We start from the raw sequence: 25,699 nt of genomic DNA on the forward strand, positions 1-25,699 counted from the left end.
TCGCTGTAAACATCTTTATTAAGGAAGTTCTTACTTATGAGGCATAGATTCATACAACAGGGTTCAGTGGACTTGTGGTACTGTGCATCCCATAAAATATACATAGGGGCCACTTCCATCTGATCACCGGGTTTTCCTGTCCAGTGTTTTCCAATCCATCCATCATTCGATAACCCGCCCAAATTGGAAACCTCTAAAATTCTACCCTATTCCCCAAACGTACACTATTTCTGACCAAGGGCTATGCTCCAGTTAAAAGTAGTGCAATTTATAGGGAATAGGCTGCCATTTGGGATGCTCACCTTCAATCGGAATTAGCACTTGCAAGCCCCTATAAGGACTAATTAACAAAGATGGGAAGTACAGTATCCAATAGCAACATTATGATATAATGTACAGTAGTATGCTTAATGTCAGTGTAACCATGGTTTATCTGATAGCTACATACCTAGCATTGTACTACAGTACTACTTAAGCCACAGTAATAACTTTTCACAAACACAATCAACTTGTTCACAAAGCAAATTGAGATGTACTAGTCAGTGACTGATGTCCAAAGCTTTTTTAGCTGTTATGTTTATATCTGTTCCGCCATAAAAGTCTTGATGATTCCCTTATATATGCAGTAGCTGTATTAAGACTGGATATTAGTTGGTTCATTTTCCTTTGTAGTATACAAAATACACATTAGAAATCTCCTAGCTTAAACTCCTGCAAATTTCCCTTCTTCAATGAGCTTTCCACAGTATAAAAAGAAGCATCAATCAATCTGCACAGTAAACACCTACACAGAGATTAATGTACCTTTGCACTGTTAATGTGATACATTTTTCCATTCAAGTACTGAGTCATGTTACATGTGGTATTATACACAATAAAAAAAATCTCCTTCATACTACCATTGTAGTTCTCTTTGTACACACTAGATACTTAACACAACATGGCCGTATCTAACGCTTGTGGCATTATGTTGAATGACAGTGGTTACACTGGACAAGTCTGACTGGGAGGCTCAATTGTACTGTGGCACAAACAGTACTCACGGAAATAGATCAATGGGAAACGTTCCTAAGAATACAACGAGAGACCCAGTGTAGCCAAGTTTAACTAGTGCTACCTTCTCACTGAGAACCTAAATAAAAATAAAACAAAATCGCCTTGCAACAACCTCACCAGGTAAAAACAAATAAAAGAACTAAAAGTAGTTCATTCAAATTCAAAGGGAACTGGTTTTGTTGGGTTAAACGTAAACAAGGACAGTTAAGGATTCTAAAACAGCATGAGAAGGGCTTGGGTAACACCCGGAGGTCACTTGGTAACACGCCACCCCATCTCATTTGTCCACACAGCCACAGTGCATTCAGTGCTGACTTACCCTCTAACCGTTGGCATATAATCTTACAGGTTATGTACATAGTAGGTTAACATTAAAAAGAAATACCACACAGTATGTAAAGTGCCCACTAATAAATTAAATGCAGCCCATTTCAGCAGTGAAAGCAAATAACATTACAGAGCTGTTTCAGTTGGGTAGACATGGGATATAGCACCCTACTCCCTACATAGTGAATTTCATTTCACCAGAGCTCTATGTGCCCGATGGTCCCTAGTCAAAAGTAGTGCACTAAATAGGGAATCAAATGCAATGTCTGTCTTCTTTAGATCACCTCCCACTCTTCCTCCAGGTCCTCTCCACTCAGTGAGCCTGTGTTGGCATGGGACTTGACAGCGTTGTGCACCAGCGTCTTTGTGAGCCGGTGGCTCAAACCTCCAGACACACTCACAGCCCATAGTTCATCCATTGGTGTCACTGTGGGACAATGAGGTTTGAGAGATCAGTTTGAGCAAAGTAAAGAGCAGAATCACTTAATGAGAAGTTTTGACATGTACAAAATTACTGACACCCTTGACAAACAACTGCTCAGTGAAAATGTTTACATTAACAAGATTCAAAACCAGTGGAACAATATTAAACCTAACTAGCAGAGGATGCAAATGTGTTTTACCAACAGGCATTGGGGAAAAAGATGGTTCAGAAGCAAACCAGCATTAAAGCATTTTAGGCCAAAAACTGAAACGTAGTGGCTCTTTCAGAAAGGCAATTAACCCAATCCTCAAAGAAATGGTTAACTGACCACATAATCAACATTTGTAACAACCATTTCAGTCTGCAGAACTGAATCCCAATGAAGAGGCCAGTCCATATGAGCAGACCGAAGGATCAACAAATTCAATATGTTCTAGAATCTTATGAAACAAGAAACCAAGCAAGCCTAATTAAGCCGGCCCGCAATAGAAAGTGCTGCCCTCTCGAGATTCAAACCCAGGTAACCCACGTTAATAGTTAATTGGCTATTTGTGACTGACACTGATACAGTTAAACTGACTAAAGATTCTTACTATGTTTACCTCCACCACAAATAGCGTCTATGTATGGCGTTTGCCACTGGCCGTATTAACAGCATATTAGCCAGTAATAGGCTTTATCTTCTAACTTACTGGAATAGTCATAAGAATTGAGCAACTGCTAGCAAGTCTGCCAAAGCTATTTCACTTCATGGTATAAGAACATATTTTTTTCTTGACGGCAAAACAACATACTTTTTTCTTTCATTCGTGAATGACATTTACACAATAACGAACAATAAAGGTAATAACTTACTTTTTCATCAAGTGAAATGACGAGAGAATCGTGGAATCTACCAGAAATAATTAACAAATGTCTTTGCTCTCAATAGATTTGAACTAAGGTCTTCCACATGAGAGGTACTGTCTTTAACCACTATGCCACAGCATTACACGTTTCAACAGTCACAAGACTCCATTGAGGATTGTGTTAAACTGACTAACGTTTCTTATTATGTTTACCTCCACCATAGCGTCTATGAACTGTATTGCTTTTGCCACTGGCCGTTTTAACAGCTTATTATCCAGTAATAGGCTTACTAGTATCGAATAACTTCCTAGGAATAATCATAAGAATTGAGCAATTGCTAGTGAGACTGAAGATGAACTTTTCCATGCCAGTAACAGTTGCAATATAACCATATACAGTTTCAGTTAAGGCTTACTATAACGTAACTACTGTATGTTGTAGCCAGCAAATGTGTTTGTATATCCTGACCCAAAACGCATGCATGGATGCGTACTTTGAAAATCCACCAGTAAAAATCCAGGTAAAGGATCATTTCAAGATAAGGGGGCAGATTACTAAAACCAAGGTTGCCATATTTTCCACATTTTGGGAAATTACAATATAGCATATTAACGGTGTTGTTCATTTTATACAGCCAATTTTGCTAACCTTTATCAACGGAGCCAATCTGGTATATCTGCAATATGCACATTAGGACACAAGCCAAGCATTACCAATGCCTTGTAATTTATGAAATCTAAGATGTAGTAGGCCTCTGATGTGTACAAAACATGCTTGTAATCTGGGCTAAGATGTGTGGGATGGATTGGAAGCATAAGAAGATGTGGAATGTTTAATATTGCAAGTGCTTAGCCTACAGCCGGACAGCTTGTTATTTGAACAGAGTGCAGGAAATGTCAAATAATGTATTATTAAAGTTGCAACTGTCAGTGAAAAGTAGCTGAAATAGGCCAAGGCACATGGCCACTAATCAAAATACAATTGCTAGAAAGGATAGTGATTTAGTGAGCGTGCCCACCACTTGCACCAGAGGTGTTGCTAGGATCACAATACATTCCACCCCCCCGCCCTGCCCAGGACAGGGAGTACAGGGTTTTGAATGTACACACGGAACATTTAGATGTACACCCTAGCGGCCTAATGACGCGCAATCAAAATAATAGATTAATAGATCAGGGGCTATTTATGCATTTATTTATTGTTTGGTCAATATGAGATCCGGGGCTATTCATAAAAGATAAGCCCAGGCCTAACGACGCCAGTGACTTGCACAATCGTTACATTTACAGTGGGGAGAACAAGTATTTGATACACTGCCGATTCTGCAGGTTTTCCTACTTACAAAGCATGTAGAAGTCTGTAATTTTTATCATAGGTACACTTCAACTGTGTGAGACGGAATCACAAAAATAAAAATCCAGAAAATCACATTGTAGGATTTTTAAATAATTAATTTGCATTTTATTGCATGACATAAGTATTTGGTCACCTACCAACCAGTAAGAATTCCGGCTCTCACAGACCTGTTCGTTCTCCTCCTGTTCTCCACTCATTACCTGTATAAACTGCACCTGTTTGGACTGGTTATCTGTATAAAAGACACCTGTCCACACAATCAAACAGACTCCAACCTTTCCACAATGGCCAAGACCAGAGAACAGTGTAAGGACATCAGGGATAAAATTGTAGACCTGCACAAGGCTGTGATGGGCTACTGGACAATAGGCAAGCAGGTTGGTGAGAAGGCAACAACTGTTGGCGCAATTATTAGAAAATGGGAGAAGTTCAAGATGACGGTCAATCTCCCTCGGTCTGGGGCTCCATGCAAGATCTCACCTCGTGGGGCATCAATGATCATGAGGAAGGTGAGGGATCAGCCCAGAACTACATGGCAGGACCTGCACTATTCCGTCTCTCACGGTTGAAGTGTACCTATGATAAAAATTACAGACTTCTACATGCTTTGTAAGTGGGAAAACCTGAAAAATCGGCAGTGTATCAAATACTTGTTCTCCCCACTGTAAATGCCCCCCCTCCCCCGTCCCCCCCAAGATCCAAACAGTGAAAGATTTTTAGAGAAAACTTGTGAAGGTACATTTTTCAGAGATTGGTCAGCTGAACCAGTGTAAAAGAAGATTACCATAAAACATTTTATGCATTATCACCCAAATCAAACATCTCAGATACTGGATGTGCCTCTCTTAACAGACTGAGGGAAAATCATTATGGGTTTATATATAATTGAGGCAAGGATATCTAGGATTTAAAGCATCCATTAAATCAAGTGGGATCATTGTATGAGTACCTCTTAAAACCAGTTTAGCTGTGGGACAACACTGCAATGTCTGAAAAAACAGGTGAGCTTGGAGCTCAAGCTGACACCTGCTATAGAGACATGTTCAATGCTACATATTTCACGTGGTTCAACAAGTGTCCAAGGATTCAGCAGGAAGTACAATGTCTGACCCAAGTGCAAGCATTTGACCAGACCCATCAACCACTGAAGCTTCTTCTCCACTTGAACCAAAGAAAATATATGTTTTCTAGGTGCAGGAAAGAAATGAAGTGAGATCAGAACTCTGAGCAAAACATTATTGCTTTGGGAGCTGAAGGGACTGAGGATATATGCAGAGCTTGGGGGTGTAGGCGTACCATAACTTCTCTGAGTAGACCAAATACGCCAGTGTGAAGTGTAAGACGGGGAAGTGGCGGGGACAGTGAGAGTCTTAGGGAAGTGTCCAAGTGACTGAAACCACAACAGATCGGGTAACTATTGATTTGTAATAGCAATAATATAATATGATCATTTCCAAACAGACAAGCTGTCATTGCTAGAAAATTGCTTTCCCAGATAAACTTATGTATGTTTGACTGACCTTATTTGAAATGCAAGCTTTTTTATAGCCCACTCTATAGAGCGGTCAGCACTCTGTGGGCTTCCCATTTGTTGGAGTAGAGGCACCTAATTTCACCAGAGAACAAATGGCTTGTTGTAGCTGTGTGACACATTTTTGGATGGTATGCAGATTTATGTAAGGGTGTCCCAACTTTTGACTAGTACTGTATGTCTGGATGAGGGGCAGAATCCAAGGGGGGTGTGGATTGGCAGTGGAATGCCCCTTACATGCCCCTTAATAGTACTGTAAACAGGCTCCAGGAAATACTTTCCCCCTAATGGCTTGTATGGTTAAAATACCCCATGATGGTCTATATAGAAATAAGGTGATTTCCTTCTAAATCAGTGCTCTGATCAAACAGGCACTTGGTGTGATGTAAACTCCAGCCACCAACCACACAGAAAATTTAAGTTTGTATTTTTTAGTGCTCTGACCAGTAGTATTGTAAATTTTCCATAGTTGGGTTTCAGACCAGAGATGTTTGAGAAATTATCTTAATAAGGCCATGTGCACAATTGAGGACTTAGAAGAATACTTGAGTCATCTGCATAGATTAACACTTATTTTGAAACCATTCATCTTTAGCCCCTGAATGTTATCATTAGCTCTTATTTTCATTGCTAGCAATTCAAGTACCATAATAAATAGGTATGGTGACAGAGCAAACCTTGATCCCTTGATAGTTCAAATAGTTCAGAAAAGTAGTAGACCAAATGTATTACTTTAGATACAGGTAAATTGTCTTAATTTATCTTATTAGAGATTGTCCAAAATTCAATCTATATGATATAACGACTTGATATAAAAGATTCTCCCTGGTTTACCGATATGCTCATTTTGGCAGTTTTGTGGACACAGATTAAGCCAAGCCCTGGACTAAAACAACAGAATCACGCTCAATGGACATTTCAGATTTTTGCTTCTCACATTTTTTAGAGACAAGGTCTTAATATTGCTCCCAGGCACCTTGAATAATATAAATACATCCATTGTATTTGGCTTTATTGAAACAGTGTCACTGATTTCAAGCAAATTTTTGTCAGGACTAATACTGGACCACACAACATTTCTTGAAAGCCATTCCCACGTGTCATTACCCAAGAAATTAGTCTAATTATCTAGCTAAAGAATATACTGGAAATTATATTCAGGGTTATATTGGCAGGGTTTTTAGGATTCACTGGATTTCACTCAAACATGTAGTTTCAATTTAGGGCAAACCTTTAATGGCTTTCCCATGCTTTTAAGAAGTATTCTTTCATCATATTATGGCAACAGATTTGGACAGGATTTATTTTTAATATTTTCTCAAGGTTTCTTTCACTTTAATAACATGGAGTTGTTTGAGTAGATATGGTAATCCTTTTTAGATTTAACTCTCAGTCAACCAAATGAGAAGATTGTGCAAGGGATTTAAAGACTTTCACTATGAAGTTTGGTAAGCAAAACATGAATTCTGTAAAGGAAAAGTAAGACTAATTGTTCTTTCTATAAACAAAATTTTAACAAACACTGTTGTAAGTGGACAGCATCAATGAAATGTCTATTAGTGACTGGGTTACTACCACTTGAGAGCTTGTTCTAAGGATCATATTGTAAAAGGTTTGTCTCCCCTATTCATAGGCCTTGATTTTTATTGATCTGACTGTCAGAGTCATCAGCAACCAAAAGACTACAGTTGGCATATTAAAAAAGATGCTTCTTCTTCTTCCGGTATATACAGTACCAGTCATATAACCAGTACCATTTTGTACAGACTTCCTTAGTCACTTGAAAGGTTAAATGTGTACAAACTTTACATTGGTACAATAAACAGTAAAACATCTGTACAGTTTTTAAAGAAATAGATTTGCTCTGACATTATACAGTTGTGTTCATAAGTTTTCATACCCTGGGCATAGACAACTATTACACGAGACTGCAAGCTGTCACTGATGCTAAAGGGGGCAATACACAGTATTAGGATCTAAGGGTGTGCAAACTTATGAGCACAATTGTAAATTCAAAGTATCAATGAACATTTAAAAAATTTCCAATGCCTTTCTTCTTCAACTACTACTACTACTACCACTTTTACCTAAAATGATATTGCTAATTAATCTCCACTCTCTCAGGCCTAACTAGAAAAAAACCAAATGAGCACAAAAAATGCACCGCTGATCGCAACCACCTATCATTCACTGACCAATCAAAATTCAATCAACCTTACGACATCCACAGACCAGTCAATTTTTCCAACCTAGCCTACATACAGTGGGAATAGCAGGTGGTATACCTTCCCAAGTCCACAAATGCGATGGCAGATGCATAGAATGCCTTATAATTAAAGTGTTTATATTCCATAAAAAATCTACCACCAGCACAACACTCACACCATCTTTCACAGTTGCTGTCTCATCACTCACCGGTCAGCCAGTTGACGAGGCCAGGTATCTTCTTCCAGTAATCCCCGGCGGGGTTCTTGTCAGTGATACCGTAGCGCCTCGCCACTTCGCCGTTGGGGCAGCGTACCCAAACTGTCTTCACACTCAGCACCAGCTGACTAGCCTGTAGTCCTGGAAATTAAAACAATCTCCATTATCTACTCCGGATAAAGATTTCACAAAAAGGGTTTGATCTTCCACATATGGATACATGGTTGAAAGAACCGCATTGGGCAAAAAACCCAATGGATCAGTCTTTCGATACGGGAAATGGCGTTACATTGCTGTGTGTTTGACTGATGGTCGGTCGTCAAGCAAATTTACCTGGAATGTGTTCCCAGTCTGTGCCGACCGGCATTTCATCGGTGATTCCTGTGCGGACATGTACGTTCCCTCGGTTGTCAATGGCCCAGAGCATGCGGTCATTGGGACTAGTGTGGATCCTTATCAAATGCACTCCCACGGGCTGATGGACCAGGAAATCATGATGGTGTCAACAACATGGCACAACGGGTCATACATTGGACTCAACAAACTGAGTATGAGGGTCGACATTATTTCATCTGGGTCGACTTCAGAGTTGCTTTATTCTCAAAATGTATAGTTAATATAGTGAGCTATTTTATACAACATTCCAAGTTAGCAAGTGTGAAGACAGACTTAAATATCCAACATTTCATTGTATCAAATTGTATTTATAATGTGAGCAGATGGATGACTGATTTTACCTGCTCCGGTGGTTCAATGCATATCCAGGCAGGAAGCATCATGCTGGGGTTGAGGTGTTGCGTGCCCACACGGAAATATACCATTCCATAGCCATCACAAGCCCATACATTCTGACTGCCACATGATATGCTAATCAGCCGTACCTGACCTGCAAGAAACAGCCCAGCCAAAAATCAATGCCAGTTCTTCTGCTTCATTGATGCCTTTCATGACACTGAAGTGATTGGGCAGAAACATTTGTTCAAGCATAACAAATAACAATATTTACTTACACATTACAATATACTTATATAATAGGTTAATTGTAAACTGACATTATCAAATGAACATCCAATTTTCTTTGACTATTGTTTAGTAACTAACAAACACAGCCATGGATATTCTTTTGTGCTGCACAACATAGCACCCTAGGCCTATGGGACTGAACACTATTATGTCACAGTAATCTCACGCAAACCACAGTCTGACTATTGTCCTGACTGACCTCTGAACAATCTCCAAATGAAGCCACACCACTAATCGCCTTATTCTTCTGACTTCATATTAAAGGGGCACTGTGTACAATCCAGCCTCAAACATTTACAAGGCTGAATTTAAACAACAACCCAAAATGTCCTCTCCTCTTCCCCTACAGAACGTGATCAGAAAAGTATTAGCTAGTCCAGGGGGGTTTAGGGTGGGAAGAAAAGTACTGTGTGTGTTTGAAATGAGTATGAGGAGACTAACTATCAATGCAAACTGAGACGGACAGTCTAGAAAGTTTAAATGGGGAATCTCAGACACTCCAAACTATTATTAATTTTTTTTACATTTAATTAAAACAGAAGATGTTCTAGTCATTAATGATTGTATTTATGCTACTAATACAATAAAAAGTATGGCTCTTTTAAGTAATGTATTTACACATATACATACACACACACTCACCTAAAGGATTATTAGGAACACCATACTAATACTTTGTTTGACCCCCTTAATAACTGCCTTAATTCTACGTGGCTATGATTCAACAAGGTGCTGAAAGCATTCTTTCGAAATGTTGCCCATATTGATAGGATAGCATCTTGCAGTTGATGGAGATTTGTGGGATGCACATCCAGGGCACAAAGCTCCCTTTCCACCACATCCCAAAGATGCTCTATTGGGTTGAGATCTGGTGACTGTGGGGGCCATTTCAGTACAGTGAACTCATTGTCATGTTCAAGAAACCTATTTTCTGTGAATTGCCCTTTTCACACCATTCTTTGTAAACCCTAGAAATGGTTGTGCGTGAAAATCCCAGTAACTGAGCAGATTGTGAAATACTCAGACCGGCCCGTCTGGCACCAACAACCATGCCACGCTCAAAATTGATTAAAATCACCTTTCTTTCCCATTCTGACATTCAGTTTGGAGTTCAGGAGATTGTCTTGACCAGGACCACACCCCTAAATGCATTGAAGCCACTGCCATGTGATTGGTTGATTAGATAATTGCATTAATGAGAAATTGAACAGGTGTTCCTAATAATCCTTTAGGTGAGTGTGTATAGTGGGTGTTTTTAGCTATTGTGTGTTTACTATCTAATACAAATGCCACAACTGAAGTTCACTCTGGTCTAGTACACAGGTCTAGTCAAGACTGTATACAAGATGCACATCCACTTTAATAAGTGAGTTACATAAATTGCCCCCCCATTACATTCCAGTGTTGTCACTAGGGGTTGTGACAAATGTTACAGTTAAGACCATACAATAGACCATTCTTAGAACAGATCTGTCACTGGACAATACTAAAAACAGAAAAGACCAGTCACTGGACAATACTAAAAACAGAAAAAACCTGTCACTGGACAATTCTTAAAACAGAAAATACCGGTTACTGGACAATTCTTAAAACAAAAAAAGACCCGTCACTGACCATTCTTAGAACAGAAAATACCGGTCACTGACCAATTCTTACAACAGAAAAAACTGCCACTGGAGCTGATATAGTGAACTGGTTTGTTGTACTAACCTTGATTCTCTATGATTATATTCGTCGTTACGTGTAGTGTGCAGTCATTTTAATCTTAGCCAGATAAGGAAGCACATGTCGAAACCAAAGGTGGTGTTTGACAATGCACAGAGTTTGACAATGCACAATACAAAGTAAATGGTTTTATTTCATGGGAAAGATTCCTGCTCATTACATTGGCTTTCCGAAGTCTTCATCACTTTCTGTGTACGGAACATGAAAACAGAAACATCAAAACAATGTTCTAAGAGTGCTTTTATATTTTATGCACTTCATGAGCCTATTGACATTCTATAACAAAAGGTCTGTGTGGGGAGAGACAGGGCCATTGGAAACCTAGCAACTGTAGTTAAGTTGGCTGACATATCGGTGGGGACTTGTCTTACAATCCTAACTCATAACTATATTATATGAAAGCAGACTGATTTGAATACTGCAGAAACAATATTGCTAATTCCAGTTATGGAATAAATGCAGAGCCAATAATGCTAAATGAGACCTTTGTGTTTTTGCGTTTCTTTGTCTGAATAGGGTATATGGTGTTATAGAAAACATGCTGTTGTAAAAAGACAGCACATATGTTGTATTTCTATCTTTAAGCTCAGATGAAGGCCCTTTTATCACCCTTTGACCTCAGCTCACTGGAGCCTCCTCTGATAGGATGGCATACTGTGAACACTATTTAAAAACAACTGCAGGGAAATGGTGTTGAACCCTACAAAACATAGGTCACTGAGGCATGTTTACATCTAACAGGTCTCATACTGACCAGTCAATAAGGTAATGGTGACCAATGAGAAGGGCCCAAGTTAATTCCTGGTCAGGTCAACAGGTCAGGAGGAATACGTTCCAGGCCATTTTATACAGGCCTACTCCACAACTGAAGAATGCCACAGGAAGATCATTTATAGACTATAATTTATATATTATAAAATGCTAATGTTAAACACACATGAGGATGACATCTGACTTAAACAACTAGTTTTACCAGGAGCTAGACACCAATTGAGAACATTTCTTGATGATAGAAGTGTTGAATCAATGCTTTGGGATACATTTCCCCGCAGTGAAGTGTTTTTCCCATCCAAAAGATATTTCAGTTGATATTTCTAAACAAGTAACCAGTTAAAAAAATATATATATTCATTTGTTCTACACAATAATGTTCAAAACGTCTTCCATGAACTATAATGAACCGTGAAAGCATTCCAGACACTCTGTCCCCATCTTGATTCCTGTGCAGCATTCTAGCACGGAGACTCAGATCATGTGGTCAGTAACAGGACTGGGCTATAAATGAGTGTACTTTCAGCTCCCGCCCCACTCATGTTACACTGTGATGCACTCAGAGCCCAATACGGCCTGGCTACAGCTGTCCACTGTCCTCACGTGGCTGCCTGTTTGCATCCAGACACCAGCAGAACAACAACCTGGACCTCGTCAATAAACAAATACCAAGGCCTCAGTGGTATCTGGCCCCTGGTGGGTCTATCTGCTTTAAGATGAACATTTTATACATTTTAATTTACGCTAGTTTGCAAACTAATACATCGATATTAAACTGATTATGGCAGTAGGGAGGGTATAGCAGTAGTCACGTAAACATCGTAGTCAGTCTCAATCGGAAAAAAATGACACAATGATTAAAACGCTGGAATAAATGTATTCCACAAATGAACCAAACATTTTCCGTCCAAATCAAATAGGCGTTCAAAAAATAACATTATCATTGCGTTAAAACGCTTACTGCGACTCACAATGTTCTGAAAGAATCAAATAGGGACTGACACTGTCGTTCGTGCAAAGCAATTTCATCCATTGTATTACAATGATCCCATTACTGTGTGCATGTACACATATCCCCCAAGCCTGGGAACAGAGGGGAGGGAGTTGGAGGAAATGACAGACACACAAAGTGAACTGAATATTCGGTCAATTACCACAACATCTTCAAAGGATTGAGGTGTCAACCTCAGCTTCGCCTATCTCCAGTGGCTATTTCAACAGCTAATCTGTGCACAAGCTGTGTGTAACCGTATCAGAAACAAGCACTACGTCATCTGAATATCTGTGTTGCGGTTTATGGCAGAGTACTTTATTGGAATCTACCTTGAAGTTGCTAAATACGGAGCACTGCTGAATGACCACACACACAATGTCTCTTCAGGAATATGTGTTTTCCGACAGATGTGTCAGCTTCCTATTTGCGACTTGGCACAGACAAATGCTAAAGGCTGGGTAAAAGCAGATTATTTCCTCAACTTGGTTTAAATACTCTGACCTGCTTTCAGCATTGAGTATTGATTAGTAAGTCACAGTGATTGAACCCATCCCTGAAACTGCAGTGCTCAGAACTTTTTTGTGCCTGAACTGAACTTTGACACCTTGCTCAAGGAGAACTTTAGTACATAATGTCTCATGAAAGTTCACCAGCCAAAAAAAGAAAAAAAGAGAACCACCACCTCTGTCGTAACACTGGGGAAGAAAGCAACATCCACAGCCTGGAATCTAAGTCAGAAGCAACTCAATGCCTCTAACATGTCTAGAATGGGACAGAGCAGGACTTAAAGTACCAGCCTGTCTTCTACCTCCCCCTTCCAATCCCTTTACACTTCAGATCGTCTGCTTCAGGAGTGCTAATGCACTGCGTAACTAGGACTAGAAAGACACATACAGAGACACCAACCAGCTATGGGACCACAGGCTCATTAAATGACTACTGGGACACGAAACCTAACCTGGAGGGGAGAGCAAGATAGAGGCCATATGAAAGAATGCAGTCGTAAGCAACTGACACCGAAAGACAGGCTGGCATTTAACAGCCTAGACTAGTCATATGACCGGTGGTATATCTGCACGTCAGACTGGGAATAGATGTTCAGGTCTGGTCTGTTACACAACAGCTATTCACAAAGGAAAAGCTCCCTTAATATCTACAGCACAATGACGGTTTCTGCTGAGGCCACCGATGTTATATGTACAGGTAAACAGGATGGCCTTACCGAGCTGGCTGAGGTCCAGCAGGTTCCAGTGCATGCCAGTGGGGCAGCTGGCGGACAGGGTGCGGATGTGGACGCGGCCATGCTGGTCCAGACCCCAAAGGGCATCGCGACAGGCAGAGAGCTGCACCATCTCGATATCCTGGGGTAGCTGGACCGTGTTTGGGTGCATCTGACCATCTTGGTCCCAAACACAGAATAGGTCTTTCTTGCTCTGGCCCAACCACAAGAAGCTCCCTGCAGGAGAATGAACACAGTCAGTCACGTGCCGTTAATGTAATGCACTGAGACAGATGCCCATTTTTGGAACATAATGTCCAAAAAGATGCTTTCATTGGATAATTCGTTTGAGGTTTTGAAAGGTTTTTGGCATGAGGTTAAGGGTTTCTATATTTCTATTGTTTCTGCATTTGTATGACAGAAAGAAAAAAGTACCTTCTTTACTGAGTACAGCTGAGGAGTAGACGAAGGCCCACTTGGTGGCCGAGACTGTTCCTCTGGGTACCACGCCCTGCCAGAATGTACCTGTGGTGCCCAAGAACAACACCAACATTCTGACAACCATTAGCACAGAGATCCCAGTATGTCACAAACTTAGACATTAGAGAAAGTATCTAATGCAATGCAAAGAGTCTTGCCTTGATGCTTTGTTCAGACACAACAGGCGACATAAGGAGGCATAACCCGCTCAATTTGAAAGTTTGTATTTAATGGCTAACTGAGGTGTGATAATGATTTAACTGATTGATTATGCATTGGTATAAAGAACATATGACACATCCAGCCTAAAATGGAAGGTTAATTTGGGTTAATAGCAAAACTGCCATACTGCATTTAAGGAATTCCTGGGTTGGACAGGTTCTGAACTCTCAGTATCAGAGTACATCACAGGGGACAGAGATGCACAGAGTACTCATTTTGCACCTTCCCAAGTTTTGAGAAATTAACAAGAGAATATATTGTGGTCTATGCATCTAATGCAAACAACATTTACTTTATGAAAATGTGGTGTCCATCATGCCAAACTTAAAGACCAAATGTTCTTAGTCAGGGACTGTGAGCTGGATCTACAGTTGGACCACTCTTTGAAAAATAGCACCTGCTTTGTCATTTTCAGAACATTTAGTCCAAATATTCCTACAATGTTTACCATACCTTCTTACTTATTGCTTTACTGACAACAAATTGATCTCAATTGCTACTATGACAGAGTAGTAATTTCTGCCAATCTCGTCCTCAACTTCCCTAACAGCAAAATCACTAACAAAGTTTGTCACCTAAATCAATGCTGTTGGCTGAGAAATAGTTTGACATATTCACAGCTCAGTGTCTTTCTTGGAAATAAATGTTTTGCCCCACATTTTGTGAGAAGCATTCCAAACTTTCATTTCAGGACAAATAATTATTTACTCAGCAAACAGGGACAAACATTGCATAAATAAAGTGATTACAACTGAACTGTAAAAGGCAAATTGACCCTCAGTGAATGGTTAGTAAATGACTTGAGAATTTATCCTACTAACTCTCTGCATAGCTGAACACAGAACAAAACGGTATGTTACACTGTTTGGCTAAACAAACCTGTTTTGCCTCATGTCATTTACTACCAATCCACTATCAACCTTACAAAACAGCGAACATGAGACTTTCTAAAACCAAACCACTGATATAAAAAAAAAAAAAAAAAAACATTCTAAAACTATCCTAAACCATTTAAAATGCCTCCTGGGGTCTTGCAAAGCCTAGTCATTAGCCTGGACGCTGACAAGTCTCGAGGGCACAACGTCATACCGCTGAGGCTGCCCTTGGCCACGTGGAAGTCGTTCCTCCCGGATGCAATCCAGACACCAGTGGCATTGGAGGACACCAGGCTGGGCTGGCACTGGGACTGCTGGGACAGGAAGGCCACGCGGAGGCACTCGGCCACCCGCTCCACCGGGGCCTTGGTGGCCGTGGCCACGTTCTGAGTGGCCTGGATGAGAGTCTGGAAGAGACTGCCCTGGTCAAACACCACATAGTCCGTGATGCTCACCTGAATGGAGGGAGGGAACAAAAACCCAGAGCTGCAGAAGAACTGAAGTCACGACAGTCGTCTCAAGTTGAAGTCTAACGCAATTGCTTCACTTTGACGAAGATGAAATTGCATACTCTTTTTTTTTTTTTTATCACACTGAAAAACAGAGGATCACTGTAGATGACTAACACCAAACTCAGTCTAAATGTGTAAAAGGCCAGGTTTGAGAACCACAGTAAAAGGATATTAACCTGCCACCAATGGTCATCCTCTCCCTGGGGTTTCTTGGCACTGACACCAGTCCTGAACCACAGACTACCGCTGGTGTCCAGAGCCCAGGCCGTGTTGTTCTCCCCCAGGGCTATACAGATGGGCTCCAGACCCTGGCTCTCACTTTGAGACGAGGAGAAACAAATACAAAGGTCAAATATACAGAACACAAAGCACCAAGCTGACCACCATTCAAGGTTCGAGCCACAACTGTGGTGCCAGCTGACAAATTGCTTGGAAGCCTTAAGAGTGACACAAATTGGCCGGAGCTGCACAGGGAGCGGGGAGGTGTCGTCAGAGGGGATGTCCTGGTCTCATCCCATTCTAGTGACACCTTCTAGACGGCTTAGGCACCTGCAGAACTAACTGTCAGGTTGTCAGGAAAGCGAGAGCGTCCTCACGTCTGCTGAACCACATGACTTCCTGGTTGCAAGAGCAGGGTGGAAAAGAAGCAGAATGACTTAATGACACCTTCGAGGAAGGCTTCCCGTGATCTTCAACTCACTGGTAAAGTTAGGCATGAGACAGCCTTGGGTACAAGGGGATCTGACAAAATTGGGCAAAGACTCGTATTATAGCTCCTTTTGGCTCTGCAGGCTAACAATCTTGTGCTGTGCAAGAGACCCGGATTTAAATGCTGGTGTGTCAAATGAACTCAACATGCAGTGTGACTGTTACTAAGCTTTTAATCTTCCCTCTTTTTATGTTTTTGGAGTACAAAAAACAACTACACAATAAACCACTCGTCTTCCACAAGAACAAAGCCTATCCAACACCACTGGGCCAACCATACTGTTCATACTGCCCATCCAAACTGCATTTTTATGTATATTACTGCCATACTTGCCATTTCTATAATATTCAATACTACTACCAATATTGCTGCTAGTTCACAGTACTCTTTCTAAATTGCTGCTATGTACAGTGTTATGCATATATTGCTTTTTCTTCTTGCTGTATATTTGCAGTGCATACATTTTTCTTCTTAAATTCTTACTATGTAGTTGTAGTGTGTTATGCCACCATTCATAAGCTTTTTGCACATATGTATCTACTATTTCAATAACTCACTATTGCTGCTAGGTCACACTTGTGTATATTACTGCCATACTTGCCATATCTAAATGTTAAATAATACTACCAGATTGCTGCTAGTTTACAGTACTCTATTGCTGCTAGTGTACAGTTATGTATATTGTTGCTTTATTTCATTATTATTTTCTTGTCTGGCTATATTTTTGCATATATATATTCTTCTTCTCAACTCTTACTACATATTTGTCAAGAATTTCATTGCACAGGATGATGCTGTTGTTTTTTTCACTGCGCAGGATGACGCTGTGTTGTTTTTTTCACTGCACAGGATGAGGCTGTGTTGTTTTTTTCACTGCGCAGGATGACGCTGTGTTGTTTTTTTCACTGCGCAGGATGACGCTGTGTTGTTTTTTTCACTGCGCAGGATGACGCTGGGTTATTTGGTGCATTTGACAGAAAACCTTGAAATCTCCACAAAGGTTCTCTTTGTCAAGGAAGGTCCTACCTGATTTTGTCGTATTTCCACATTTCCCCCTCAGAGCAGTAGCTGCTGAGTCCTTCCCTATAGAAGACGGCCCTGTGTTCGCTGAGGGCCCACACCACCCCGGCCCGAGCCGCCACCTGGGCCATGGGACACGGGCAGTCCACCTTCACAGCGCGTGCACATGGCCGGTCCACGTTCAACCCTGCAGGACCACACCACAACAACGATCAGTGTTACCGTCTGAGGTGGGCCGTGATTTGTGCGCAAGTAAAAAGCATGTCAGTGTGTCAACGAAATGTTAAGCATGCCAAGCCTATGCATTAAATAGCATAGAAGCCACCTATTTGTTTCTTAGTTCAAGATGTGACATTTTTATTAAATGTGCCACTTGAAATCTAATTACAAGAGGGTTGAACAAAATACACGCCCCTACGTAATATTTTATTTATTTGATATCTGTTACCAATGTGATATTTATCTTTTGTCACTGGCTAATTTCTTTAACAAATCCTTTAAAAATCGGAGGGTTTCCCTGAGGGTCGGCAGAGGCAAACACACGTGCGCACAGAGAATCAGGCGCACAAGCACACAGAATGTCATTTCATCAACAGTCCTTGTTTTCTGTTGGCCCTGGATGCGTTAGACCAGCTGCCAGAATCACTTCTGTATATGTTATGTAACCCAACACACACAGTCTACAGCCAACATTCTTCCACAACCAGGGAACTCGGATTACTTGTCTTGACTCTTAAGTGGGGCAGTACTGTAGTACCAAGCCATCACAATACAACGGACATGCTTCTGTAAGAGCATGTTTTGGATTCAATCGGCTTCATTATTTTAATCCTAAGTATGGAATCTGTACAGCATTACCATTAAGCTGATTTAGGACCAATGATATTATTATTGACATCATTATTATCTGAACAACTCCCCCTACAGGTCAACTGGTTAATGTCAGAGACTGACTTAGCAGGTAGACCCTCTTTCTCTTGAGAAAAAAGGAAGTGGGATCTGTGGGTTGTCCAACTCTGATGTCATTAAGGTGGAAATGTGAAAGGGTTGAGGTGAGGGTTAGGATGAGGGCTGGGGTCAGGGGTTTAGAGGATGGACATCCAGAGGAACCAGGGTAGCACTATTCTTGAAACCCTGAGGCCACCTGCTGCTGAAGCCCTGAATGTCTCAAATGGCGATGTCAACTAAGAATTACAAATACTAAGTAAGTTTGTGGTTAAAACAAAGCAAAAATAATTAGTCAAAAACCCTGCTATAGAAACTCCCTGTAAGAAATCTTTCTTTGTTGCAGCAGTCTCGCTAAATGTAGTGGTCCATCCAGCAATGTCTCCCTTTGGACTCACTAATCATACCAGCATTGCAGTATTTTTCCTCAGTAACATTAGCTCTTTTTCCGGTGGTCAAATTAATTCAGAGAATTAATTAAATGGGGAAAAAAAACATGAACTTTACTATGGTTCGTTTGAATGAATCCCAGCCTCTCTCTACTCCATAGTGGAAGACAAAAGGTAGGAGGCATAACACGTACGACTTAACTATACAGTACATACATCAACATACTCATTCACTGTGTTTAACACACCTGTCTGCAGGTAAAGGTCTCCGCTGGTACTGATGATCCAGGCCGTGTCTTCACTTAGCGCTACAAAGGCACAGTCCTCCAGGGCCTTGTACCAATGCCTCTTCCCTTTAATGGTGACTTTACCACATGCATATGCTGTCATGGTTTTCTGTTCCACCTTCCAGAGCAGGGACCCTGGAAAGAAACCAGTTTCCATCAGTACAAGCAGGGCAGAACCTGCGGACGTAACGGCCATCTCGGGCCATCGGAAACAACCGACACCAACCAACACCCCACGGTAAAACTTAATGAACGCCCAACATGCACCTCTGAGACACAGCGGCCGTGTAGACCAGTCACCCTGAATAAAAACTCAGAACTCTAACGAGTACAGCTCACCTGAAGAGACCACATGGTAACCCTCACCTGAAGAAACCACATGGTAACCCTCACCTGAAGTGACCACATGGCAACCCTCACCTGAAGTGACCACATGGCAACCCTCACCTGAAGTGACCACATGGCAACCCTCACCTGAAGTGACCACATGGCAACCCTCACCTGAAGTGACCACATGGCAACCCTCACCTGAAGTGACCACATGGTAACCCTCACCTGAAGTGACCACATGGCAACCCTCACCTGAAGTGACCACATGGTAACTCTCACCTGAAGGAGAAAGAGCCACCTGCTGCACATTCTCCTCGAACTTCTGCCAGCTCAGGCCCCCATCCGGGAGGGCACTGCAGTACAGGCCTCCTTTGAAGTCCAGGCACCAGATGTACCGGTCGGTCACCACCAGGCTCAGGATGCCACAGCCGGGTCCGGTGTATCCCATCCAGCTCTCGGCCAACTGCGCGACACAACAGAAGGACAACCCGGTCAAATGACAGCTCACATCGGCGACAGGTCACACTCTACGTCGTGGATTGCGTGATTGTGCTACGACAATGGACTTCATCTGACGCTTCGATTTTGAAGCGACGTCAGCCGTCGCAGTGAGTTCCGCGCTGAGGCGTGGTCGTTAATGCGGTGCGCGACTATTACGGTCTTGTCTTGGTCCAGCTTGGACACGTTGGAGCACTGGAGGTTGAGGGCGTTGAGGTCGTCTCCCAGGCTGACGCTGGAGGCGGAGTACGGGACTCCCTGGGGAGTGTAGATGTCCTCCTCATCGCTGCTCTGGCACTGCTCTGGCCTCGGGGTGTAAGTCGGATCCAGACTGTAAGGAGGTTCCAAATCCAGCAGGTAGTTCTGATGGTGGTCGGGGCCGTCCTGGTCCTCACAGTCATCCGGCTCGATGAGGGGGCTCAGGAAGTCATCGTCCTCCTGCTCCATGCGATCCTGGGTCTCTGACGTCTGCATGTAGGCAAAGGTGCACTCTAGGAGCAGGTCCACGTCCGGGGTGGGGGCTTCTCCCTCTTTGTTAGTGGCCGAGGGGCCTTTCCCGCTCTCTGGGTAGGACTGATACTCCATGCCCTGGATGGGCAGGAGCGTTGGGCAGGAGGGAGGCTGAGTACCAGAGGCTGGAGTTTGGGCAGGAGCTCCAGAGGCGGTGAGTTCCGGCGAGCCTCCGCCGACGGAGCCCTCCCGGTCCGGGGAACCACTGCTCCTGCTCTGCAGGTCCGAACTGCCGCACTGGAGACTGGTGTGGTCGGAGGCGGGCTCACTCATAGGGGTGCTGGCGCCCCCGTCACTAAACCCGCCTCCATCCTGACTGGACATGCTCTCAGACCAGCTGTTGTACTGGTCACAGATGCGGTTTCCACTTTCTGTGGAGAAAAAGAGAGTGGTATGACATGCGAAGTTTATGGCTCATACGTGACTCGCGAAAAAGAACAGGCAAAAGTCCAACTGTTCAATTGCACTGGTTCTCTCAAGTCTGCATAAAAAATCTGAGTCATGCCAAACAAGTCACCTTGTCTCCTCCTCTTGGCCTTCTTCTTGACTTTGATGGCCTTGACAACCAGTTCCTGCTGAAAGTCCTCCTGGTTGATGGCACTGTAGCGGCTGGAAGAGAGCTCGGACTGCTCCGTCGTGGTGGAGAGCGTCATGCCCTGAGCGCTATCCCAGGATGTGATGGAGCTGCTACGGCTACGAGACTCGTTGGTGCCCCCTACACTGCCCCCTCTCTGGTGGCTCAGTCGCTCCCCCACCCAAGGCCTCTCAGCTTGGGTTCCAGTGTCCACTGCATCTCGAACCCGGAGGATGTCTCTCAGCTGCTCCTGCTCAGGCAACACCTCCTCATTCACCAGCCTCTCTCGCTCCCCCTGCTCTATGACGATGGCCATGGTTCTGATTGGCTGTGCTGTCTCAACTGAGCCAGTGGGCGGGAGCAGGATGGTGGGCGTGGTCAGGGGGGAAGTTAAACGGAGGGATAACTCAGAAACTGGACAGGGAAGAAGGTTAAGAGAAGACTTATCAGGGAATAACTCCAGAGATACAATCCAAAACTACAGTATATGAGGCAAAGTCTAGAACAGGGCGGGCCAACCCTGTTCCTGGAGAGCCACAGTCCTGTAGGTTTTCTCTTCAGCCTCATTTGTGACTAACCTGAGTCTGCTTTTCATCCAACTACTAATTAGAATCAGGTGTGCTGAATAAGAGTTGGAGAGAACTGGTCTAGAACTAAAGACAGTTATATAGAGATCATGACTGTCTCTCGATTAGCTGTTTGGTTTGAAAAAGGGTTTCAGTGTATTCAAGCAAATAAAATACAATATGCTCTTACGGTTCGAAGCCAGCCCTTCTGGAGTATTGGAGATTCGAACGATGTCCCGATCTCCTTTCAAGATAAAAATTTCATTTTCAGTGCATGATACAGAGACTATGTCCCCGGAGCTCTCCAGCGCACCAATGATCACCTTGAAGGTCCCAAAATAAAAGACAAAAACACTGAGGTTAACTTCCTGTAAAATAAAACTGACAGGACACAAAGATTGTTTTAATTACCAGTACCTGCATTCACTCAACTAATTCACTCATCTAAATACCTTACACAACTCAGTTTTATAATAAAGATATACATTTGTAAAAAAATGCAATCCACACAACATGCTCTGGTGGCTGAAGGGATCCAATGTAAGACAGCTACATCCTCTGCAGTCTCAACCGATTGACCTGTAACTACGGCTGTAAATGATTCACAATTGAGACCATACAACCATGCTAATGCCCTGGCTCTTCCAAGGTCGGTGAGGTCAACCCGAGGCAGAAGTCACGCTCCCTGACCTCCACGTCAAACTCATACCACACCATTTAGAGCCACGCCCACAGTATTTTGATCAGCTAATGTCAAAACACCAGAAAGTGTGACACCAAATGGAAGCATTTAAATGCCTCATATCCATTCCTGACTGAGGACATCCTTACCTGGTTGAGGCAGTCCAATACGTAGACACTGTATTCGTTCCAGCTGAGGACCCAGCCCTCTCTGAGGAAGCAGCTCACCATGCCAAGCTGTCTCTCCTGGGGTCGGTAGCCCCCGGTGGGACCCAGCCTGGGGAAAAGCTCAAACTGGGGCACCTCCTGGTTGAACAGAGGCTTCAAGACAAGCGTGTCCTCTACCAGCCCCCGGATGTCCGTCCTCCACAGCCGAAGGCCCGGCCTCGCTGCGTAGACCAGCAGATCGCTCTGCTTGCACAGGCCTGGCTGAAAGCATGCGCCATACTTCCCATTGCTTTGAAGAAAAGCAAGAGAAATATGTAAGACGCACACGCAGCCGTAGGGCATGAATGAACCACGAGGAAGTTGGAGATCATTAGGTAGCTATAATATGAGGGACAAATTAGACTGAGGTTAACACCCCTACTCTTACCATGAAAAATGACAGCCTTAGGAGATAGAGATATATATGTTAATGTCACCCAATTTTCTCCCCTCACAATTTGCAACTTGCATTTATGGCCCCGCCTCATCACGACAATTCCACAGCAGGAGAGTGGAAGATCGAGACACGTCTTCCAATGCGCATATTGCCAAGCAGTTCTGCTTCTTATCCCACTGCTTGCTCAGCCTGGGCATTTTCACTGACACACATGCACTGGAGCTAAACCCATTCCACAGCCAATAACCACAACGAAACATCCACCTGTCCACCCCAAGTGGCGCTGAGACGATTTTACGCCTCTCTGTTGGACCCTTTAGCGAGGTATCAGCCGGTACTGGGATTCGAATGCCAGGCCGCAATGACACAGTAGTTGCGCGCGGCAGTGACTTGGATCTCCACGTGCCACCATGGGATCTTTATTGACCACAGAGAGTCAGGACACTTGTTTAACATCCCATGGGCTACTGTTACCTCTTCCTAGGCCTGGTGCCCAGCTGCTGTAAGGCCTGCTCCTGAGTGTAGAAGAGCAGGGATCTCTGATGAGAGGAGATAAGCAGGACCTTCTGACTGTACTCCAGTTGGACTATGGCTGAAGGCTCCTCAAACAGCAGCACTGGGTTACACACGCCCTAAGAATAAGAACATACAGGTCAAGTCCCGACTGTGATACTGGGTGGTATAGACTCTGACAATGCAAGTGTACAACACAGTACTTAACAGGAATTAGAGAACAGCAGAGTATTATCAAACACTCACAAAAAAAGACATTGCTTTGCCCCCCCCCCCCCAAAAAGAAACAGATGAAAGATTCTATACCTGATCCAAGTCTACAGCAGAGTACACAACTTTTCCTTTGTCATCGCCAGAGAAAAGCTTCATTCCATTGGCACTCCAGGCCAAGGCAGTGACTGGGCTTTTGTGAAAACCAACCACATCGAATCTCCTTAGCTATAGAAAAGAGAAAGAGCTCTCAGTGTTTTGCTACACAAAGGGACACATTTACCAAGCACCTGCATAATGAAATATACTTTATCAAACCAAATGAGATGGAAACATGCATTCAGATTTTTTTTAACCAACCCTCCAATACACATTAGATTAAAGAGACTGAAGCAGGGCATTGGTGCTAAATTCAGAAGATAATAATAAAACAAAATTGCTCAAAACATGACACAATCATCAATCATATGAACAGATCAGTTGGTTAATTGGTTAGCAATGGCCTACCTGTTTATTCCGTCCGGGAAGTTGAGACACCAATTGAAAGAGAGCAACTTGACCAGATGCAGTGCCAACTGCCACTAAGTCATCAAAACAACTAAGCAGCTTTACTGCTGTGATGGCCTCAGATTTTCCCTGGGAATATTCAGAAGCAAAGCAGTTCACATTTGATGAAAAAAAGTACAATGAAAATAATCGCTAATAATTTGATGATTGATGTCAAATTTGCTTAGGAATAAAAAAGCAACATAATTCAATAAAATAACGTTTGAAACGCTACCATACTCACCTCAATGTTGTATTTGTTCATTTGGCTGACTCGCCTGCAGTACAGATAGAGCATCCCAATACTGCTTCCTACTGCAATATAATCACTGTTAGCGTCCAGAGCAGTCAGGTAAACCAGTACCGAGCGGAAGCCTTTCTGGACCTTAGCAGGTATTGCATTGAGCAGGTAGTACAGGGGACAGAACTCCCTCAGGGCGCTCTGTGGAACAGGTTGGTCTGCCATGATGGACAGGCAATGTTCTTCTCTATGTGAACAATGAAAAAAGGCACAGATGACATAGCTATCAAATATGTGGAAAAACATGCATGCCATGATGACATAGCAATGACGTAATACTGGTACTATACAATGTTTATGGTCATGCAGGACCACCACGCCAGAGTTCAGGCACTAACTAGTTGCTGCAGTGGTTATCCTAGTCAGATTTTATGTTATACTGTACCACTACAGTACACGCCCAGTTACAGTAGCGCCAGCCCGGGTTTGCCCATTTAAGTCAATACTGCAACTACCAAGCAGCTGTCCAATAATGTCCTTAACCGAAACAGCTGGACAACTGAACTAAATAATACTAATTTGATTTGCCACAAATAATATTGGATAGTTAACAAGTGACGGGCTTGGATTAAGGCAGCTCTGACAGACCACAGTAGCCGTACAAAGTTCCTCGTCGCGTAGACAGGAATACCTTGTAACTAACGTTATTCAAATACAATAATGAAAAAGTCCCTTTATTAGGCTAGAAGTAACAGCTGTTCGCCAGAAATTGTGGACATTTCAGACATGCGCTAGCTAGCTTACGTTAACTAGCTAGCTATCTCAATATAAATACAAAACAAACAAGATAATCTTACATTAAATTATATCCCGCTATTACATAGATGACACACACGTTACGCTAAAGTCAAGTATAAAAGAAAGAGCTGGCGACATCGTTATCGCACACTTGCTAACGCAAGAACATCTCTCGTCACTCTCATTCCACATTGGATGTCAACAAACCCGACCACTTCCTTTTCCCGCGGGGAGAAATATATGCATGGCTGCCACCTACTGTGCCAGATAAGAACTTCAATTACAAATATATGTTTTTCTTAATTTTCTCTCTGTTAAAGTAAATATAGTACTTTGATACCAATAAACTATATGTGCAGTCATACACATACCTGTGTGTAAACACTGCCATGTGCATTTGAATGCATACAACTCAATGCATATTTTTTATGATAAAAGTCACATCTGGTTATGAATAAGCCTATTATTTTTGCACGCACCAACGCTCAAC

General features: G+C 42.7%; 1 protein-coding gene across 2 annotated transcripts; it reads right to left on the reverse strand.

Annotated features, from left to right (window-relative positions):
- tecpr2 (tectonin beta-propeller repeat containing 2) lies at positions 1-25,690 on the reverse strand. 2 transcript variants are annotated; one of them, XM_010892909.5, is made up of 20 exons: positions 25,581-25,690; positions 24,415-24,658; positions 24,132-24,260; positions 23,721-23,852; positions 23,376-23,533; positions 22,448-22,754; positions 21,807-21,939; positions 20,994-21,464; positions 20,126-20,847; positions 19,748-19,931; positions 19,100-19,273; positions 17,524-17,704; positions 15,965-16,106; positions 15,491-15,731; positions 14,135-14,224; positions 13,703-13,936; positions 8,705-8,853; positions 8,301-8,442; positions 7,959-8,108; positions 1-1,810 (listed from the first exon to the last, which is right to left on the reverse strand). In XM_010892909.5, exons 1-20 carry the CDS (start codon positions 25,604-25,606, stop codon positions 1,659-1,661), a joined length of 4,161 nt encoding a protein of 1,386 aa, XP_010891211.4. In that variant the 5' UTR covers positions 25,607-25,690; the 3' UTR covers positions 1-1,658. The 2 variants fall into 2 exon arrangements, with proteins under 2 accessions (XP_010891211.4, XP_010891212.4); XM_010892910.5 differs by lacking the exon at positions 25,581-25,690 and adding an exon at positions 25,269-25,462.
- Positions 25,691-25,699: the final 9 nt, after the last annotated feature.

This window comes from Esox lucius, chromosome 15 (genome assembly GCF_011004845.1).
Source record: "Esox lucius isolate fEsoLuc1 chromosome 15, fEsoLuc1.pri, whole genome shotgun sequence".
NCBI lineage: Eukaryota > Metazoa > Chordata > Actinopteri > Esociformes > Esocidae > Esox > Esox lucius.

Excerpts from the sequence above, each read along its gene's own strand:
- tecpr2 (XM_010892909.5), bottom strand. The coding sequence starts at position 25,606 with ATGCACATGGCAGTGTTTACACACAG. Across the intron at positions 16,107-17,523 it reads TGGAAATACGACAAAATCAG|TGAGAGCCAGGGTCTGGAGC; the intron begins GTAGGACCTTCC and ends CTCGTCTCAAAG. Across the intron at positions 8,443-8,704 it reads GCATTGAACCACCGGAGCAG|CCCGTGGGAGTGCATTTGAT; the intron begins GTAAAATCAGTC and ends CTGGTCCATCAG.